The following is a 20,819-nucleotide window of genomic DNA, read 5'->3' on the forward strand; positions in this document are numbered from 1 at the left end:
CCAGCTGAGTTTAGCTTTTCAAAACATGGGGTTGCTTTGGCCTTTCAATTGAACATTTGTGATAAGCAAATCCAGCTGTCTTGTTGCAGCATTGTATATTGAGAGATACATGTAATTTAATCTAACATAGGAAAAAATGTAGGCTATACTATTGCAAATTATACTGTTCAATATAGTACATAGAATTAGAAAACATAAATTAAAAAAAACATGGATTATTTCGGTGTTGGATTACCAGATAAATCCTTGGAAACCAGCATAGCTGTTTGCTATACCCCATGTAGCTCGTTTTTAAAAATCTGATTCGTTATTTGTGGGAAATAAAATCAAGTTCTTTTTCCTGCACTCTAAAATGGATATAAAGACAAGTAGTTGGCCATGTTGTTGTGTCTCTCCCATTGTCCATGCCCTCCCCTCCCGCTGCATGACCCCCTCTTCGTGACCCCCCCCCCCCGCACTCCCACTCGTTAGATTCCGGACTTGTGATTGGTGGAGACGGGGTGGCTTTGTCGTCATAGCCCCAGTGCCCATTCATCAGTGGACTTGGGCGTTGTACTCCGCATCTCATTTGCGGCAGGGCCAATTTCTCCATTTACAAACTCCGCTCGAGAAAAAATTGAAAGAATTCGTTTTCCTATCCGCCCTTGCCACATTTTTGCAAGTTCTCGCACATCCATTTGCGGTCATTTCGATTTCGAGCTGATTCCTCGGCTTCGTTCGGAGAAGTAGGCGCCGGTGCTTGACTTGCCTTTTTTTGGGGAGGAAGCTTGCGGTCTTTGTTCATTCATTTGATCGGTTGGGTTCCTTTGTTGCACCAAAAAGCATGGGAGCACAAACCTCCAAAACCGCTGGAAAAGAGGAAGCCGCCGTAGAAAATCCAACAGAAGGCGAAGCTGTTGCAGCAAAGGCGAACGGACAGGTAAATTACGTTTAATGATTTGATGCTTAATTGCTCAAGGGGAATTCGTGCGGCTTTCAGAAATGCGTTGGCTCGATGGCGTGCTCCATGTTCCATGCAGCGCACCGGCACACAGGGAAAGTGGCCGCATGTAAGGTTGTCCGCAACGATGATATTCCTAATTTAAAGTAGAGCCTCGGAGTAGCTGCATTGTTTCAAATCCACGCATTTTATTGTGAAATTCCTCAAATGAATACGGGCATCGCCTTTAATTGATTTTCAATATGAATATCATACTACACAACTAATCTGTCGAATTGCTTTTGAATTTTGCACATTTCTCTGCGGCGGTAAACTGATTATCGAAACATGGCAGTTTTTTTTATTCATTTGGTCGAAATCGGGTTTGTGGGTGCTCTGACTGGCATGGCCATTTTAAAAAACTACCACGCCTTTGTTGCCAGATTCACGAAAGCAGCCACGTTGTGGTTCACACATCGCCGACAAAATGAACAATTTATTTAATAATGGCATAGGTTAGGATACGGGGAAGTATATACCAATAGACTTAAAACCCATTGGTTTACTATTTGGGCCATTAAAAGAAGGGGAAAAAATATCAAAATTCATATGTTCTATCAACCGGCTCCTCGCCGAATGCCACCTGGCGGATCCCGGCGGAACTGCAGTCTAAGCGACCAGCCTACTGCTGAGAGCCACAGATCTGTCGTCACTCTCCTAGTAACAGATGTTGCTGCAGTTGTAGGGCTATTTTCCCATTGGTTAGTGATAGTCGATGCATTTTGATTAAATTCCAAAGCACGCCAGATTTGGCAGGCAGACACCATGCGCACACCTTCATGTATTTGCCTCTGATGCATGAACACAGAATCGAGAGTGAACCATGTTTCTGAACCTAACACACCGCTATATACATTTTAACATTTTGCTTTTATTTATTTTTTCAGGAGAATGGCCATGCCAAGACCAATGGGGATGCCTCTCCAACTGCAGAGGAGGCCAAAAAAGGTGATGTGCCGGCCAACGGCAGCACTCCTACTGAGGAGGCGCCAAAAGCAGAAGGCGAGAAAGTAGAGGTTGCTGAGGCCAACGGTGAGAAGGAGCCCGCGGCTACCAACGGAGAGGCTTCTGCCAAGCCGGAGGAAGGCACTCCATCCACCAGCGAGGATGGAAAGCAAAAGAAGAAGCGTTTCTCCTTCAAGAAACCCTCCTTTAAGCTAAGCGGCTTCTCATTGAAGAAGGCCAAGAAAGAGTCTGATGAGGCAGCAGAGGACGGCGCAGCAGCAGCAGCAGCAGGAGGAGAGAAAGCGGCGGCAGAGGAGGACGCAGCCACTGAGAAGGCCAAACCAGATGAGGTTGCCGAGGAGGGAGCCAAGGAGGCCGAAGCTGAAAAGCCAAAGGCTGAGGAGGAGGAGGAGGAGAAGAAGGAGGTGGTGAAGGCAGAGGAGCCACCTGCAGCAGCAGCGGCCGACGGAGAGGAGAAACCAGCCGACGCTTCACCTGCCGAACCAGAGACGGCAGCCGCTCCAGAGGCCACCGCTGAGTAATCCTGCTGATCCAGACACCGGAATGAAGGAAGGAGGAGCCCGTCTGAAAGAATGCAAGGACTTGTCTAAAACCAGGGATTTTTTTTGATCATTATTTTTTTTTTTTGTTGGTGTTTGTTTACTATTCTGCAACCATCTCATCCATAATGACTGCAAGATCCATGGCAGTGATGGGCAGGAGGTGTACTGGAGAGTGTGCTGCTTCCTCACTGCCCGTTGATGCTTGCATGTGTGACATTGGCTGAGTGTTAAAGTATGACTGTGAGTGGGACTGTTAATTCTTTCTTTTTTTCCCCTTTCTTTTTCTTACATGAAACCATGACTGTGTTGACACGTTGCTGAATTTGACGTATTTTATCAAAGTATTTGGTGCTGGGCATTTGGATGTAGCAGCTAAAGCTGTGTCTGCAAGATTTGACACATTGTGATATTTAAAGGGAAAGACCTAAACCAAGTCGTAAATGTTGTCTTTGCAGTGCACAGTTGTTTACAACGCTTAAACTCGACGCTCCTGTGGACACAACCATTCCTGAATGAAGTAGATTTAGTTAACTGTCAAAACAGTAGGTGCTCATCACTTCCCATTAGAGGCCACCATTTCAAAACTCTGTAGTAATGCACGTTGTATAGACTTTGATATTACTGGTTTTATGACTGAGATGTACCTAAATGACTGAAGTTTTTAACAGATTACCCATTGTAAATGAAGTTTTTCTTGTTTTTCACCATTTGTAAGATTGAATAAAATTGGGAGATGTTTTAAGCAAATTTTGTATCCAGCTTTGATTATGCCACCAGAGGGCACACACATGGTCTTCACCTTTTGGTCAATATGGAATGTCACATTGCCTACAGCTTTGTTTTAGGTGTTTAATTTTCCGTATGCACTGATTAAGAATAAAGGACGGTAAATAAAGGAAGATCTGTGGAAGTTTGTAGTGTGACTGATCAGCTGCTAGAAGTTCAAATGGTCATCAGAGGTGAATTTTCAATGATCCTATAAAGAGCAAGTTTGAAAACTAGTGAGCATTTTGAAATTGACATGTAATTGTATGAAAATAAAATGCATCTTTTTCAGCAATGGTTCCATATTCACTTAAGCTGCCCTACAAATTCAGTGATTGTATTAGGAGGGAAGGGCAATGACAAAATGGAGGTGAATTCCACACTGAGGCCCCTTGTTTGCAACAAACCTTAGTGTAGTTTTACTGCACTGCTCAAAAATGATTGTTTACCATTTGTTCGTGGGTCTGGGGAGGCATATCCACAGAGGGACGCACAGCCCTCTACAGGCTAGAGAAAGGCAGCCGGACTGGTATCGGGATGAAATCCAGACCCTATGCTGGCACAGTGGGTCCTGGGTTCCTGATGCACGACAATGCCCGCCTCATGTGGCTATGCAGGCAGCACCTGGAGGATGAAGGATTTGATAGAATTGAATGGCCCTCACGATCACCTGACCTAAACCAGATAGATTTTTGGCAAAATGGACTATTCTGCCACATCAGTTAATTCACTTGGATTTTTTGATGTCTACGCCACCCATGGACGGGTTGGGATTCAAACCCCAAACACGCAGAATAATTTAACAGGAGAAATTGCTGCAATCTCCTCCAGGGTGTTTTAGTCACCCACATCTGCAGTCATGGTCATTTTCATAGCCACTATTTCCTTTGCACCCAGTTTAACCCAGTGTATTACAGCTCAGACGACCACAAACAGGGTGTGTTTTACACATAATAATTCTATGTTTGCTTCCTGGTCTAAATGTCCATCTTGGTCATGTTGTTGAGGGCTTCGCTGCCTATTTTGGCCTCTAATGTGCCTCATATGCAGTATTCCATAATTCCACAAACCACTCTTCATTCTCCATTTTAAGCGTTTCATGTTCTCCCTGGACAAATTATTACATTAAAAACTATAGAAGCATAAAAATAAATGCAAACAGGTGTGCATGCTAAAAAACTAAATTATACCAACAGATCATCTTGGGATGTGGCTTGTGGATTTGTCCAGAGGCAGCTCTCCATCTGCGTTCTTGTCTGTCCCACCTCATGTGCCAACCGCAGACCGTTTCTGATCAATGGTGATGATGAGTATGAAAAACCAGATAATCCCCTGGTGTCTTGATGGATATTTCATTCACAGTTGTAAAGCAAGGCTTCTAGGTTTTAAACTTATATGATACTGCAACTATAAGTGACACATAAAGCATACCTATATCAGACTCATTTTGAGAATCCTATGTTAGAAAGCATCAACCCAAGTGTTCTTGATACAGACACTAAATTTCAACCTTCCCAAATGATAATTATTCCGTGGTTGACCTACAACCCCAATGCATTAGGATGCATTTGAAGTTTTAATGATGGTGGATTAACAATGTTCTTTTGTGTAGTACCTACATGACATAAAAAGTCAAACTACTTAAAAAAGTGTTTCTGAGACAAAACATTTTTTAGACATCTTTTATTTTGGTCATTATGCTTTACAGGACATAATGCATATTCAGGGATACATCGTTGTTGTTGGTACTTTGTGTTCGTATGGCAGTAATCCGGTGACTCATTTCATCATAATGGTCAATTTGACCATTATCATTTCACAATATTCAAGTCACCCACAAGGATAACACTTACAACATGGTGGACCAAAAGTATTTGTGTACTTTGACTAAGATTATTGGTCACCCAACCAAAATAACAGTTACAAAAAACAACAAAAAAAGAAAAAACAGACAAACAATGAATTAAGAATCCCAAGGTTGAAGTCAATATTAAAGGAACAGAGTGACAGAAGAAAAATTCAGGACACAACACAGTTCTAATGCTTCACTTTCACATGTTGTTTCCGATAATAAAGCAAACTTTGTGGATTGCCTCCCCCACCCCTGATACCTGTTTTCATAAATTAGTTTTCTTTCTTCTAAGCACCTATTTCTTGTAGTTTTCAAGTCGAGATGATACTATTCCTCAAAGAAGGGTGAACTGCCTGTCGGTTTGAGGAAAAGTGACCAGGGAGTTTACTTAAATTTGAGAAATTTGGTTGGTTGGCTTTTGGGAACTACTGTATCAACGTATCACGTTGAAGCAATGAGGAACCCAGAGAAAGAGCAGTGGACGTTCTCAGCGGCAAAGACACCGATGGCGTCTACATCAGGGATCTGTACATAGACTGTGTCCTGCTCATCGAGCAAGAGGACAGTGCTACCGGACATCTGGTCCACGAAGCCCTTGCTGTACTCATCATAAGTGAACATAACAGGCTGGCCATTCTTGTACAAAGCCACCAAGGCATTAGCTCCATTAACATGGAAGCTGTAGGAGAAATAGTAAACTCCGGGAACTTGGCAAGTGAAGATGCCAGTCTCAGGGTCATAGTGGTTCTCAGCATTGTACACAATCTGGTCAAACTTAATAGGGGTGCCATCAGCGGGGAAGGGGGTGATCAGAGATGCAGTGAAAGCAGACATGGGGGACTTGACCATAACCTCACCCATCCCCATGCCCTTCTCAAACATAACCTCACCAGGAGGACCAGGGGGACCGGGAGGGCCAGCTGGGCCCATGGCTCCATCAACACCATTGTCACCGGGCTGACCGGGAGGACCCTGAGGTCCGGGGAGACCCTTAGCAGCCAAACCAGCAGGGCCAGAAGGACCAGGGAGACCTGGGTGTCCTTTCAGGCCGGGGGCACCAGCAGGACCTTGGGGTCCTGAAGGCCCCCTGGAACCTGGAGCACCATTAGAACCAGAGGCACCTGGCTCTCCTGCGCGGCCGGGATGACCCTTTGGTCCAGCAGGGCCTGGGATACCTGGGGAACCTGGGGTACCAGGGGCACCAACATGACCTTTGTCCCCTGTTGATCCAGTGGCACCTCTGGGTCCAGGAGGACCAGCTGCGCCTGGATAACCCTGCTTGCCTGCAAATCCCTGTGCTCCCTGATCTCCCTTGTTTCCCTTAGGTCCCTGAGCTCCAGTGGCACCAGTGTCACCTTTAGAACCAGTAGCGCCAGTTTCACCTGTGAAACCTGTTGGCCCCTGAGGTCCAGCAGGACCAGTGGGGCCAGTTGCACCTGTAGCGCCAGTATATCCTGTTGGACCTTGCTCTCCCTTTGCACCTGTTGCACCTGTGGCACCTGTATGTCCCCTCTCTCCCTTCTCCCCATTTGCACCTGGCTTTCCAAATCCTGGGACTCCAGGGGCACCAGTGGCTCCAGTTGGTCCTTGGTGGCCTTTAGGGCCAGCTCCACCAGGCAGACCTGGGGCACCATTCTCACCTGGTTTACCAGGCATACCTACACCTGGGGCACCTGTGTGTCCCTTAAGTCCCTGTGGTCCCATGGGACCTGTGGCACCATCCCTACCTGGGGTTCCTGACTTGCCTGGCTCACCGGGCATACCTGCTGGTCCTGGCTTTCCAACTCCAGGCTCACCTGGCTGTCCAGGTGCGCCCATGGCTCCTTCTGGCCCTGTCTCACCCTGAGGTCCTTGAATTCCCACCCCTCTATCACCCTTAGCGCCTGGAAGTCCAGGTACACCTGGATGTCCTTTAAGACCAGACTCTCCTCTAGATCCCCTTGGGCCAGGAAGACCTGAAGGTCCAGGCTTGCCAGTAGCAGAGAGGCCTGCAGGTCCCGGGCTTCCAGAAGGTCCAGGGGCTCCCCTTGGTCCCTGAGAGCCAGGGGCTCCAGTGTCTCCCTTCTCTCCAGTTGCTCCATGGCTGCCAGGTTTGCCAGGTCCACCTGGGGAACCAGGTTTGCCAGCGATGGAGCGTCCAGGAGCTCCGGGAGGTCCAGGAGGTCCTTGGGGTCCAGGCAGACCTTCAGCGTTCTCACCTGCGGGGCCAGGAGGGCCGGGAGGCCCCTCAGGGCCAGGCTCACCTGGGGCACCAGGCTCACCTGCCACAGACACCACTGAGAACAGGAGAACAGGAGTTGTCCATCAGTATCACTATATACAAGAACCAAATTGTGTTCCAAAGAAAAATAACTAGTAGTTAGAGCTTAGGACAAGTAAAGAAGAGTACATTTTAAGTTATCTGATTTTTATAAAAAATATTCATTTCTTTTTTTGGATATTATAAATTAATTCACAATTTATGAATTTTATTTTCATACAATTATATCCTAGAATACAGATCTGGTATTTCTGGTACCTTTCATCCCTAGTGTCAAAAAGTGCAACAGCATGGATGTACTATTGAGCTGTGAGGTTTGAGTGTCGGTGAGCTTGAATGAGATCACATCTTGTGTTCAGTCAACATCAAATATGAGATGAAAAATAGAAATGTTCTTATGAATCTTGCCGTCATTCATGAAAAATAAATGTATAAACTGGCCTTGGCTTTCTTTTAGATGTTTTTATGGTTTGCTTTAAATAAAATGTTTGATCTATTTTCCTTGCTGTGCTGGTCAAAGAGCTTCAAGAGGTAGTACCCTGCTCGTCAAACAGCGTTCTCTTTATTTGCTGCCTCGATGTGGTCACAAGTGTTTAAAGCTCAGTCGTTAGCAAACTGTAGCTGAGTTTAGATATAGCCAAACAGATGTTTCTAGTTCTGTGTGAAGCAGGCACACCCAAACAAACCACATTTCTGGGTGACTGGACTGTAATTGACAGTGTCAAACTAAAAATAATTCACTAACAGCTACTTTCTCAAATAACAATAGCATGCTGTTTCACACAAAAGAAAGGCTTCATATTTCATATTGGCCAACACTCCAACACTCAAGCCATGCCATATTTCCCAAATTTGAACTGAAGTAAACTTGTGTTTAACATTAACTGAAATGGCCATTAGATAGCATGACTATCTGGAAGGAAAATAACAGATGAACAAACTTTGAAAGATATATTTCAAATCTAACACACTCCATGTATTGAAAATAACAACAGTCTACTCCAGACTACCAGAGTGGTTACTCCAAATTGATGCTCATACAGAAAAGAAAAGGCCATTTTCCAGAAAGCTTTTCGATTGTGCATATTGCATTAGCAATCTTGTCCCAAAATCCTTTACTTTAGAAAATGTAGCCTAGAAAATGTATTGTGCCTTGGTTGAATAAAATAATTCCCCCACTTCTAGGATCATGAATCCAATCCTATGACTGCTAGTAAGAGAGAATTGCAAAGCTCTGCAATGAATAAATAAACCTTGATATTACAATACTACATCTACACAAAACTTTGTGATTGGTGAAGCATACATATTGTGGCAGCCAATTAGAAAGTCCAGCAGAAGCTCCGGTTCAGATTTCAAACTAAAGTGCAGCTTGCTGTGGCCAACATCTGTCTGGCTGCTTATGCTGCTCCTATTTGCCACAACCGGCTAGACTGTCACCAATTGCCTTTTGAGAAAGAGAGAAAATCTGACTCAAGAGGCAAATTTTGTGAGGAATAGCTTTACAAAAAGAGGGAAATGCTAGCATGTCGTGTTGGCAAAACCATGTCAAAAACGCATTGCAAAGAGAGCAGGAGGCTGTGTTCACTTACCCTGGCTCTTCACAGAGTAGGGCTGGTACTGAGGGGCGGCCTTCACCAGCTTCTTCACAACGTACCGGTCCCCATGGGCGGATGTGAAGGCCACCATGATGACGAAGATGCTTGCTACTCGTACATCCATCTTGCACGGTAAAATCTTCAAAGAAAGGAAGGAGACGGTGAGCAGAAACAATTATTTTGGTAAAAAAGTTTCAACAAGCTTTAGTTGGAAGTTATGTTACAGAGATAAGAATCTTTCACAGCTAATTGTACACACTTGGAATCTTTACAAAAACTTAATCAGCAACAAACAAAATAACATGATAAGTTAGAGTGATTGGTGTGCATTTAATTATTTTATTTAATCTAGAGCATCCTTCTTGACTTTTTGAATATCAGCCGGGATGCTCCCAGCGAGCCCAAATCTGCCTCCTTTCACTAACCTGCCAAGCACCCAAGGCCTTGACGAAGCCTAGATGTTGACTAACACATTTTGAGAGTAACAGAAAATACACATACCAGGATTCCAAGGGGGAAAAACAATCTCCTCAGCACCAGTGAGCTTCTGGTACTGCTGTATATCCTTAGGGTAGGAGCACAACTGAGGATATGCTGCCTTCCAGTACAATGATGAGGGTATTTATACTATATCTGCCCTTTGCATCATAAAAAAAGCCCCCACCATGCAAGTACCTCCCTCCTAGAGCGAGGCTGTAATTAGAAGACAGATCTGCCCAAAGCGGGCATGTCACATCAGGGTGCCGCCATGTCTTGAATATCCAGACACATGATTATCACTTATTTCCGTCTTCTTCTGAACTAGGAAATAATCATGTACAATGCAAAAATAACCAAATACTTAAACAAAGAGAACAAACATGCTATGAAGAACAGATTAACCTCATGTAATTTCCCCCCTTCTTTAAAAAAAAATCTAAATACACTTCACAGTTTTCTAGCAAACCTTTTACTTTTAGTATTTTTAAAGCATGTTTATAATATTGAATTCTTATGAAACCCAGTGTTTACACGCTACAACATCAAAAATAGTCGAAGCACTCTTATGAAAACAACACCAGATTTGCAGGGGCACCTGTGTGGGTTCACAAAGCTTGCATTGAAGATGTACCGCAGCAGCCACATCTGCAAATTTACATCTTGCGCAGCCGGCTGGCGGAAACTCGCCTTTACCGTTTCTGACTTTCTGGGCACCTCCACGCCAGGTAAACATTTACATTTTACCATAAGTGCATTCGACCAAGAAGGTACAGACCCACAACAACAAAAATTAAGAATGTACAATTCCTTCAAGAAAACTGCTTGAAAAGTGTTTTATATAAGTGCCTTCCCAAGTGCTAATGAAGTGCTACCTAGTTGAGGTATGTGTGTTTTTAGTTTGTGTTGGAAGCCCTACAGGCTTCCTGCTGTCCTGATGTCATTGGGGAGCTTATTCTACCATTAAGGAGCCAGGACATTTGAGAAGTTGTTAATTGTTTGAACCAGTGGTGGGGAAAGGTTGTCCAGAGTGCCGTAAAGGTAATAGAGATGTTTGTTAGCCTTAGATTTAAAGCAAAGTATTCTGTTTATTTCTGATGTGTGATTCAAGGATTTCACACTTTTAGTTTTTGTACATAGTCTGGGTAATATTTAGTCAGCTTGTCATTATGGCTTGGCTTATAAATGACAGGCCTTGATTACGGCTTCTATTTCAGGATGAACATTTATTCTTAACTTGTGTATTTTTGCAAGTGTGTCCCTCTCAAAACAGCTAATAAAAGTATATAAGGAGCCACTGGAAAAGAGATTTAGGCTTGTTTCTGCAGTCTTGTGAATGCTGCCCAGTGTGCGACAGTACAAATGTTTGGCCACCAGAGGACAGGTTTTCCTCTTCTACAGCAGCCTCCCATGTGTAAGGTGCTGCTGCTGTAGTGAAGGGGCCATGGGCCTGTGGTCTCTTGTTATTTTTGGTCCCCTCACTGCAAATACATCACCAGAGGTTTCAGGACTATTCCTACAATTACTGATGTTGTATTTCCTCCATCAGCACCATCCTCCAATAATACCCACCCTCCATCTTACCCTGCTTACTTTGAGATCCTCCAACTGTAATTTCTCAATTTAAGGTTGGCCACATAGGAACTGTATACACCCAAATAATCACATGTTCTCAAACACACAAGTGGTCCATGTGTAGGGTACTCTGTCCCACCCCTAGAACACTGAGCTGTTTATGGTACATAAACTGTGTTCTTCTTATAAAGTATAAATTTACATATTGCTGACAACATGTGTGTGTTTGCAGAATGATGATGACTGATTGAGGCCTTCACCGTGTTTCTATTTAAGGCGCCTACACAACACGTGACAGCGATTGGGCGAATTTCAACACGTTTGCAATTAAATATTCTTACACATGGAGCTTGTTTGAACATTTTTTTCCTGTAAATTAGACCCAATTATCAGCAATCTTCCAAAGTGCTACCTTTGCCGGCTTGTAGCACTTAATCGTGTCTGGCATGCATTGTTTAAGTTTGCTTTCCTGTCATGTAATTTGCATTCTTCTTTTCCAAATTCTTTTCAGAACTAAGTCACAAAGGACAGCTCACAGCAGACTGATAGATGAGAGACTTATGTCACTTTACATGTGCACATATCATATTTTCATTTTGTCTGTACATGTTTGGTCTTGCTCTTCCAGCCCAGCATGTTTATTTTCTGGTTATAATATGTAATGTTATTCCAAAATCTTTTCATGCTTCTGTCCAGCTATACCAGCTGTTGTAAGATTCAGATGAAATCATAGAAAAAGAGTGTGTGGAGTTAAGACTTTGTGTTTATAGGTTCAGATAATTCCAGTTTATTTATGTTTGTCAAACACGAGTGTCTATAACACTGCAGGAGAGCTCTCTGTTTTTAGTCCCCCGAGAGGATAATGTTTAATCTCTTTATGCATGAAAACGACACAAACAACAACATGCATCCTCATCTGAACCTACAAAGAGGCAGAAACATTCATGCTGAGCGTTGGAAGCGGAGTATACTTTGGCTTGAGCAAGACTTGAATTAACAGTGTAATTTGGATGTTGTTTATATCCGTACAGGCTCCTTTTATTTTCTAAACACTGCATTCGTTTTATGAACTCTGTGTCCTTGTGCTAGTGGTGAAGTGAAAGGCTGTGAAAGAGCACAGTAGAAGCCTCTCTCTGCTCATGTCATTACTGTACCGCAGCAGCTTGATGTGGTCGCCAGGCTTCATTGTAATAACCATTAGAAATTAGATTCAGGTCTTCAAGCTGAAGGCGATGACGTTGCTTTGCTCTTATATTGTGGAGAGACCCTCACTGTAAAATACGCTTTCAGTTTCATGTCACTTTATAGACTTGATGACACACCCAGAGCCACCGAGAGCACATGCAAGCTGAATGGTCTCTTGTTTTACAATCGCGTTGATTTGATATTTTGTTTTACATATTTTTTTCAATGGCGGAAAGTTACTTACTACATTTACTGCATTTGCAGTACAATTTTGTGTTACTTTCATCAAGTGTTTCTGTTTTAAGCCCCTTTTTACATTCATAGGAAAATATTGTACTCTATATCCCACAACATTCATCTGACGGCGTTTGTTATTCTCTCAATTTTCTGGTTCAAATGATTAATTTATCAAATATAATCAACTTACAAATTATAGTTGGTAATACAGATTAAGCAGTAAATAAAGTCCTAAAACGGGCACCACCATTACCAGCTGCATTGATGCTCACACATTAATGCATCATAATTAGCAGGATTGGATTTAATCAGTCTATTGCTTACAAAATGTATTTGTGTAACTTTCACGTCTGATTCCTTGAGCATAAATAGATTGAACAATAAAAACAAGCATCAGCATTTGTGACAGGGCAAAATGTTTTCTTCTGATTGCTCCGCAGAGAACATAATTTGGCATTCTGGCGTCCGTCTTGTTCTGCAGGCCTTTGTTGGCATCGTAAATAAAACCTTGTAGATTTCACTTAACTCCCCGGGGGAGCACTGCTGGACAGTGTTACGGGCAATGTTTCTGATGTTTGTGCTTATTAACTTCAATGATAACAGTCTTTAAAAGAAAAGTTTTTTAATTTTGTCTGTTTTTGTTCGCTCTACTGGCCGGGAATTGATGTTTCTGGTTTCATCGCCATGCTGACCGAGGCTCAACCCACACCCAAGAGGAAAACATAATTGGCGGTTGATGTAAGGGGACCGGGCCGCACACGTGAGTCAAGCAGGGCTAAAGATACACCATCACGGCCGGGATACAAATTTAATGTTTCAATAAACTTCACGGACCACTAAGAGCTAGTTTTAACTTTATGAATGGCAGACTTGCCGGGGGCCCTTGTGAATGATTGGTGGAGAAATTACAGGGTCGTGAAAGACAAACATGGACACAAAAGGAGCGGAAATGTAAAAGTAACTGAAAATGGGGGTGGTGGTAACCTTAAAGAGTGCTGATGTCTGGCAGTTAACTGGTTTGAAACCCCTTGATGCCGGAAAAATGAGGGGATGGATGAAAAAGAAACAGTTGGATGTCCTCCAGAACTCCAGAGGTGTGAATGCAGGTACCTGCGTGAATGGGATGCAGCGTGTTGCCAAGCAAACCTTCCTGAGGTTTAACAAACAGCAGGGGACAACTTGTAAAAACCTTACTTCAGGGTGTTTTATTTTGGAAACACTTGAAATTAACTATGTAATTACTTTGATGAGGTGGAAATCAAGAAAAATGAAAGCTTAGTGCTGCTTTATCTCGACTGTGGGATTTGATTGTTTCCATAGTTCGTTTGCCAAAAGCCTATTTCTGCAACGGCCTGACTCAGCTGCTGGTTTGAAGCAATGTTCTCAGTCTTTCTTTGGTTGAGGAGGTTGTAGCAGCCAAAAAGTAATTCAACTTGAACTATTCAGCCAGACAGGTCATGAGGAGCTGCAAAAAAGCTCAAAAAAGGTCAGAACAACATATATAGATATTATGTAGAGGCTATTCATGACATTAAAACATGCCACTTTTATCCATCATCTTGCCTTGTTCCAAATCCCATCAAATTAAAAGAAAAGAAAAACGATGACACCCTGCGTAAGGTACCTGCTTGCTGTGGGATCAACAATATCAAAGTGAAATCAAACCACCTTAATGGATTTTCAGCTCTTAAGTGTATAGGTGGGCGAGTCCTGTAATTAGGGATAATGACTAATCTGCTATATAGAGGCCGCGACAATTTCAGATTTCACTGTCTTTGTCAGGTAGCGTCAGCCATTTCACAACAAATTCCCCCCAAAACGTTCAGTGTGTGAAGAACTCTTTGGGAAAGACATTAGGATGAAAACGCCCAGCTCTCATGATGCAGAGTAAACTACATTAGAGCAGAGGTGGATTTATATTTGACTTATAATTACATTGACGCACGTACTGAACTAAGAACGCACGGGGTGTGCTTACTGTGCTTAAAATGCAAAGTGACAACCGAGGAACAATATTTATACACAATGTCACCTTCTGGAGCAGATGGTTAGCACTGCAACATAATGACTCGCCAAGAGACAAGACAAGTGTTGTTTCCTTACACTACATTTAGTTCCAGCCACGTCTGTCCCTAAATAGGTGTTGGAGCTAAACTGTCAGTTCTTTCCCACAGAATTCCCATTTTTTTTCGCCTGATGTTTGTGCATAAATACAACAACACAGGAAGTTAGCTGGTGCTTAACGTACAGTATGTCGATGACAATGCCGGGCGTGAGTGCCGTTTGTGAGGTTTGTTTTGCTAGCTGACAGCGTGTGGGCTGTTAGTCTGGCCGGAGTCAGAAGCATTGGCCATTAAACGGGAAACATTCCACATTATACTGCATAATATACACAAACAGTATCATCCTGTCTGCCCTCTGTAAAAACATCCGTCCATTAGCTCCACGCGCTTTTTGGAGGGTTGCTGGAGGCGAGCGCAACGTTGAAGTGAGTTTGTTTCTGCAACCTCCGAATGGTCAAAGAAAGGATTGTTTCTGGGCTTTTCTGTTGTTGACTCAGAAGAGTGGCTCCCTGCAGATGTTCTGAAGTTTGACACAAGACACAAGAACGTCCCGAAATAAATTGTTATGAGAAACGCACAAAGTGAAGGTTCATTCCATATAGTTTGCCCTGGGTCGGCTGGTTTCTTGTTGTGTTTACTTTAGGGGTTTTTAGGGGACCAGACTATTTGCATTATATTAAGAGACGTGCCAAAGATGGATCCTGAATGTAAAAAAGCTCACGTTGTGAGTTTGTGCAGGGCCTCACCTGGCTGGGCACTGTGGACCCAGGGAAGCTGTCTGACACAGTGTGTGTCCAGGGTATTTCTTGCCTTCAGTGTATCTTCTGAACACCCACCTGTAAGGCAAACCATAGAGTTTTAAACATGTAACCACAGGTCATTTGAATCTGTCCCTGACATTTAGACAAAACAAATCCAGAGTGCTAAAGTGTAAAAAAGCTCGGCATAAGGCTACATTTGGCTTTTGGTGGAAATACAACAGAATCACAGGGATTTAACTTTGGTGTTAGCAGTTCTAGAGTCCGGTGTTTATATGAGATGAGCTGTAAAACATTCTCTCATTTTAGCAGCTAACTCCAGCGTTCAGGATGATGCACAGTAAATGTTTGTAACGTTTGTATTCCCCTTAGCCGCCATTTGTTAAGAAGGCAGAGGCAACAAATGGTCTGAATCCTGGCTGCATTTTGTTAAATGATGTATTACATGGATGAAAGCAATGGAAATGTAATTAAAGAACACAAATCAGAAGTATTATCTTGGGGGGCTCTGAAAGAATTCACTTTTTTTTAACAACTTCATAAATATATCAGTGGTGTGTCTCCTCCTGTGTGCAAACCTCACGAGTCACATTCTTCTTAGAGTTTATCAACATCAAATTACAAAAAAAGGAAAGGCTTCCAGGTGGTCTGCAGGGCAAATGTTGCAAAGCAGAACAAGGCGTTAGTTTTTTCTGAATGAGCCAACCGTTTCCCTGCAGTGAGCCTGTTTCACTGACCCGTCAGTACCAGGGCCCAGGGGTCTGAAACACGGAAAGAGTGAGAGTCATTGTGCACACTCCAGCGCTCATAAGTCACCACCACATCAGACCTGCTAACCCGACCAATCCACATGTAAAAACCATTGCATCCTTTTAGCATAATAACTATAATGTCACTTCCCAGAGCTCTCCTGCTAAATTGCAGTACGTATAGGTTTTACTGGAATGCCAGCTTTCTGGAAGATCTTTCTAGGGCAGGCCTGATGACTATTATAGGACTCTGACCTTCTTTTTCCGACAAAGAGCTTCTGTTAATCTCTTCTATAATTCCTGCACCGAATCCCTTTTTTTCTCCCTGGATAATGCACCTACTGTAAATACCATTTTCCAAGGCTACAGGATTTGCTTCTAAGGCGCATCTCAAACCTGTAAATATATGTGTGTGTCTATGCTGACGGATTTGGAGGTGGACTGTCGTGTCTGGATGGCACGAGGTGAACTCCTCTGTCCAATGGTTCATTCAAGACTTTGAAGAGTTTTTAACTGGTGTTTTTCTCAGCTATTTACAGTTCTGTATTTCAAACAAAATCTCCAAATGGGGAGTTTTGAGGTCCTGCGGCAAAGGACGAGAGCATTACAGTCCTAATACTGGTGGAAGCTTTCTGCTGCTGTGTTTACATCTGGTCTAGTCACATTCTGGTCAGATTGCAAATGGCTCGTGGTCGAATAAAACCGCTGCTTGAATCCCATCTCATGCCAGACAGACAGGTGTCTGGAAACTAGTAGCATTTTAATGGTAGAAGCCTTCTCAAGTGGCTGTCTACTGAAGGGACAGAACATTTGATCAAACATGTTTTTCTAGATGGAAACAGGCCCCACTCAGACTGGGATGCTTCATGCATCGTATTTGGTGAGCCAAACCAGCCTTTTTTAGGAGGTTGTTACCACTTTGGTTGCTGGAGTACAACATCCAAAGCCATCTGTTTCTATTCAGAGTAATGCACCGGTTCCCTTCTCTTCTTAATGTCATATACAGCATCTTTATGTGCATCTTTATTTACAGCATCTTTGTTTTTTGTTTTCTTGGATATACTAGGCTACATGATGCTTTACATTGATCTCAGTTTTAATGGAAATGGAGGTAGGTGGGTAGCAAGGTGTATTGCTTTAAGGTGCTACAATTTTGTTTAAACTTAATACCAGTAGCAGTTTTTGGTACTTCCAAAACGTGCAAGCTGAAAAAAAAACTATAATTGGTACGGTACATTTGGCTTAAATGTCTTAACAGTTGCGTTTTTACACACAAGATCTTGTCACATTAGCATTCATGTAGAGTTGTGTTCCCTGATAATGACTAATGTAATGGTCATTTTCCCTTTTGCTCTACCAGCTCTTGAGGGAAATATCTGGTTCTTGAACTGCTGAAGGCTCCACTTTGATCTCAAGACGTTTGCTAACTTTGTTTGCTTGTGGCTTTATTCTAGCAGCCATCTGCAACAATGCAAATGAACGCTGTGAGACTGAAGCAAAACAATAAAGTAGCAGGCTATGTAAACGAAAAGAAATGAGCTCAAAGAAGGGGAAATGCAGAGCGAGGCGAGCCAGGAGGTTGTACGAAAAAAAAACACAGAATAAAACCTACTTTCGCATGATCCAAAAACACACAAAACTAGCAATGGCCACTGAAATGTATTATTTTTAATTGAATCCAGCCTTCTATACTATACTATTGTATGCCTAGAGGATTGTTTGCACTTCCTATTGTACAATCCATTTCGGCCGTGCATGTAAAAATATCGTTGATGTCTCCACCCTGTGGATGAATTGGGATACTGCATTCATCTTAAAGCCATTCCAAATTCAAAAAGATTTCACCTTAACCTCTTTTAATATCTAACTTTTCTCAGACACATTTCAGTTAAGACGTGCAATGTCTTCCAGTGAATGTCACACAATAATTCTTTGTTTCAATGAAAGGCCGCGGTCACGTACTAAGCATTCCTAAAAAAGTAAGGAATCTTAAACTACACAGTACATGATTAATATGAGATTTCACTCATGCAAAATGTTTGAAGTCAGGTATTTGATGCATTCACCGACAAATGCAAAATCTAAGATTTGGAACATGAGTTTCATGGTCTTACTCTTCTCTCAAAGCTTTTCACTTTCACCGTTACATAGCGTGGAGCCCCTCTGGTGATTGCAGAGTTTGATCTAATCTATACTGTACAAAGTGGTTAGCTTCATTGAAATTAAGCCAATTATACTCCACGCCTGCACACACGCTATACTTTCACCAGCATTATCTCACTAAAGTTTTGTGACTGTGAAACACCCCCTCCAAAATTAAAGGTCGGAAATGTGCCAAAACCTGACATTATAAGTAGGGAAGCCGTTATTGGGAGTAAAAAGCTAACCAGTGTTTCCAGTCTGCAAAGTTTGACATCAACTGAGAGCTCATGGGCTCCAACTTGTGGAAATCAAGCTTTTTCTCCTGCCTGCGAGCTGAGGAGAGCTTCTCCAGACATTAAGGCGTTCTGCTGCGATGAAATGCAGTTAACTGTCAATGACAGCAATCACTTCAGGATTAGAAAAGAGACGGAAGAGTTTGTGGACTCACACAGACTCATCGTGTCAAACAATCCCATAACAGACATCATAAAGGTATTTTCAGCTTCTGAAAGATAATCAAATCAAATGAGAGGCACATGAGTTTGATTTGAAAGGGAACAGTAAAGGGTCTGAATTCATCCAAGATTTAAAAATGAAGGTATTTTTACTTCAGTATTGCAACACACTGTGCTTTCCACAGATTTTATGGGTTTAACAAACATGCTTATTCTGGTTTACTCCTACACGATGGTTGCCATGGTTTTGTTGCTTCATTACGCAACATATAAAGCACACAAATGTTATGTTATAGAGCTGGGAGTTGGGTTGGGTGTTTAGACAATGGAAAGCTAGAGAGCTTTATTTAGGACGCTGTGATTCACTCTGCTGTCACCACAACGACGGCTGCTCTTTGATTCACTGCTGTACCCGGTCCCACGGGGTAGGGCCATATGCTGAAAGCTGACCAAACACATCATTCAGAAAATTATCCATCATAGATAGAGCTGGTGGTGCCTCAGCAGCAGGCAAAGCCAAGTGTCGATGCAAGGAGTATTCAGATCTTTTTTAAGTTAAAACTTGTTCCGTGATAAAACGTTACATGTGATTGAATTCATTATTAAAATGGATGCATCAATGTGTATGTGGCCTTTTACTCTTCAACTGGTTGAGGTGAAGCTTGGAGGCACTTTATGTACAATGAGGTAGTTCCGGCAATTGGTTCCAATTGCTGAACTGACGGTTTAAATAAATGATAAAAATCAATGCAGGAGAATCAGACATATAAGGATTTATTTCCCATAGTTCTCCTCTTTATCACCACCTGTCCCCTGCATTACTAACAAGGCAATTTACTTCTTAGCGTTTGTATGACACACCTAAATTCAGAATGAAATGTGTCATATTCAAAGTAGTCGTTTCAAACTGTAATCCCTAGCGGAGATGAGGAAAAGTTTACAGAGGTCTAGATACCATTTTTTTCCCTTTTAAAACGTGAAGTTTGCAGCTTCAACCGTTGCTGACTCAAGTGACATCACTGGAGGAAATGTATCAAACCGTAAACTGAGTTACCAGCAAGAATAAAAGACACAAATGAATTTAATTTAGGACAAATGTGAGCTTTTTTTGTTTACTTCGTGGTCAGAGAACATCCTGCATTCTTTTGAAAACCTTTTTTAAATTCATAGGGATGCTTGGTGGGTCTTGAAATACCTTCAAGCTCGGGTAGGTGTTGGTGCTCGAAACCACAAAGTGCAGAGATTTCGTGCTGCTTCTTGTCAGCTGAGAATCACTCCATTCTTCTACACTCCTTTGCAGTTTTGTCGAGAATGACTCGATGAAAGGCTTGGAATATCCTTTGTTCGATGCTTCCAAAGAGATTTCATCATTTCAAATAGAATTGTAATTATATTCTAAAGCACAGCGTACCTCTTATCTGTCTGAGCTCGGATGCAGCGTTGATTGCTATGTACAAGTTTATGATAGGTCATGGGATTTGTTTCAGCTCTAAAACACAGATTACTATAGATTCCTGCTGCAGTAGCTTTTGGTTCGCAGATTGAATGAGGCCTTTTGCAACCTTCAAGGTCAGTGGGGTTAGTGTATTTCATTCCTTTAATGTGTAGATTACTGTGAGTTCAGTCCTAGATAGCAGAGGAGGGCGTTTTTGACTCCTGCGGTCGTTATCACGGGGGCGCTGGGACATTTTTAACTCTCCGGCGTATCTGTTGTGGTCAAAGGGTGTGTTCATCTGTGGGAAGGATGGGCGCTATATGTCTAATTATGCGTCCGCCCACGTTCTCAACTTTCCCAGGGTAGAGAAACACTAACGTAATGCCGCACATGCTCTGTAATCAGTGATGTCCAACTACGCATGAGGCACGGTCTCACACATGAAGCTGGGGAAACTTTGGGGACCCTGGAATGTGGAACGCATGCCCCTCCTGTGGTTAGAGCTTTAATTATGTTTGTTCTACACAGCAGAGACCATGAAGCCACTTATGTGTTGTCATATGGATCACCTGCAGATTGCTAGAGAGCCGTCTTTTTAATCAACAAGGTAATTTATATTAAAATGTACAGGAGCAATAATCTAGACCCGCTTGTAGTGGGTTTATTGCCTTATGTGCTTTCACTCACTGTTGTGGAAGATGATATGATCTTTTTTTACTTCAGGTCCTGTTGTGAAACCAAAAACTTTACATCCTATATATTAAGGAGTTTAAATGTAGTA

General features: G+C 42.6%; 2 protein-coding genes across 2 annotated transcripts; one reads left to right on the forward strand and one right to left on the reverse strand.

Annotated features, from left to right (window-relative positions):
• The first annotated feature begins 522 nt into the window (after window positions 1-522).
• marcksb (myristoylated alanine-rich protein kinase C substrate b) lies at window positions 523-3,234 on the forward strand. The gene is made up of 2 exons (XM_037487286.2): window positions 523-919; window positions 1,867-3,234. The coding sequence occupies exons 1-2, from the start codon at window positions 824-826 to the stop codon at window positions 2,464-2,466; spliced, it is 696 nt and encodes a 231-aa protein (XP_037343183.2). The 5' UTR covers window positions 523-823; the 3' UTR covers window positions 2,467-3,234.
• Window positions 3,235-4,936: 1,702 nt separating this feature from the next.
• On the reverse strand, window positions 4,937-9,539 carry col10a1a (collagen, type X, alpha 1a). Its single transcript, XM_037485678.2, has 3 exons — window positions 9,464-9,539; window positions 8,957-9,101; window positions 4,937-7,380 (listed from the first exon to the last, which is right to left on the reverse strand). Exons 2-3 carry the CDS (start codon window positions 9,084-9,086, stop codon window positions 5,546-5,548), a joined length of 1,965 nt encoding a protein of 654 aa, XP_037341575.2. The 5' UTR covers window positions 9,087-9,101; window positions 9,464-9,539; the 3' UTR covers window positions 4,937-5,545.
• Between the last annotated feature and the right edge of the window lie 11,280 nt (window positions 9,540-20,819).

Source organism: Pungitius pungitius, chromosome 14, assembly GCF_949316345.1.
Source record: "Pungitius pungitius chromosome 14, fPunPun2.1, whole genome shotgun sequence".
NCBI classification, from domain to species: domain Eukaryota; kingdom Metazoa; phylum Chordata; class Actinopteri; order Perciformes; family Gasterosteidae; genus Pungitius; species Pungitius pungitius.

Coding starts and splice junctions, on each gene's coding strand:
- marcksb (XM_037487286.2), top strand. CDS start 824: ATGGGAGCACAAACCTCCAAAACCGCTGGAAAAGAGGAAGCCGCCGTA. Junction 920..1,866: donor CAGCAAAGGCGAACGGACAG/GTAAATTACGTT, acceptor TTATTTTTTCAG/GAGAATGGCCATGCCAAGAC.
- col10a1a (XM_037485678.2), bottom strand. CDS start 9,086: ATGGATGTACGAGTAGCAAGCATCTTCGTCATCATGGTGGCCTTCACA. Junction 7,381..8,956: donor CTACTCTGTGAAGAGCCAGG/GTAAGTGAACAC, acceptor TCCTGTTCTCAG/TGGTGTCTGTGGCAGGTGAG.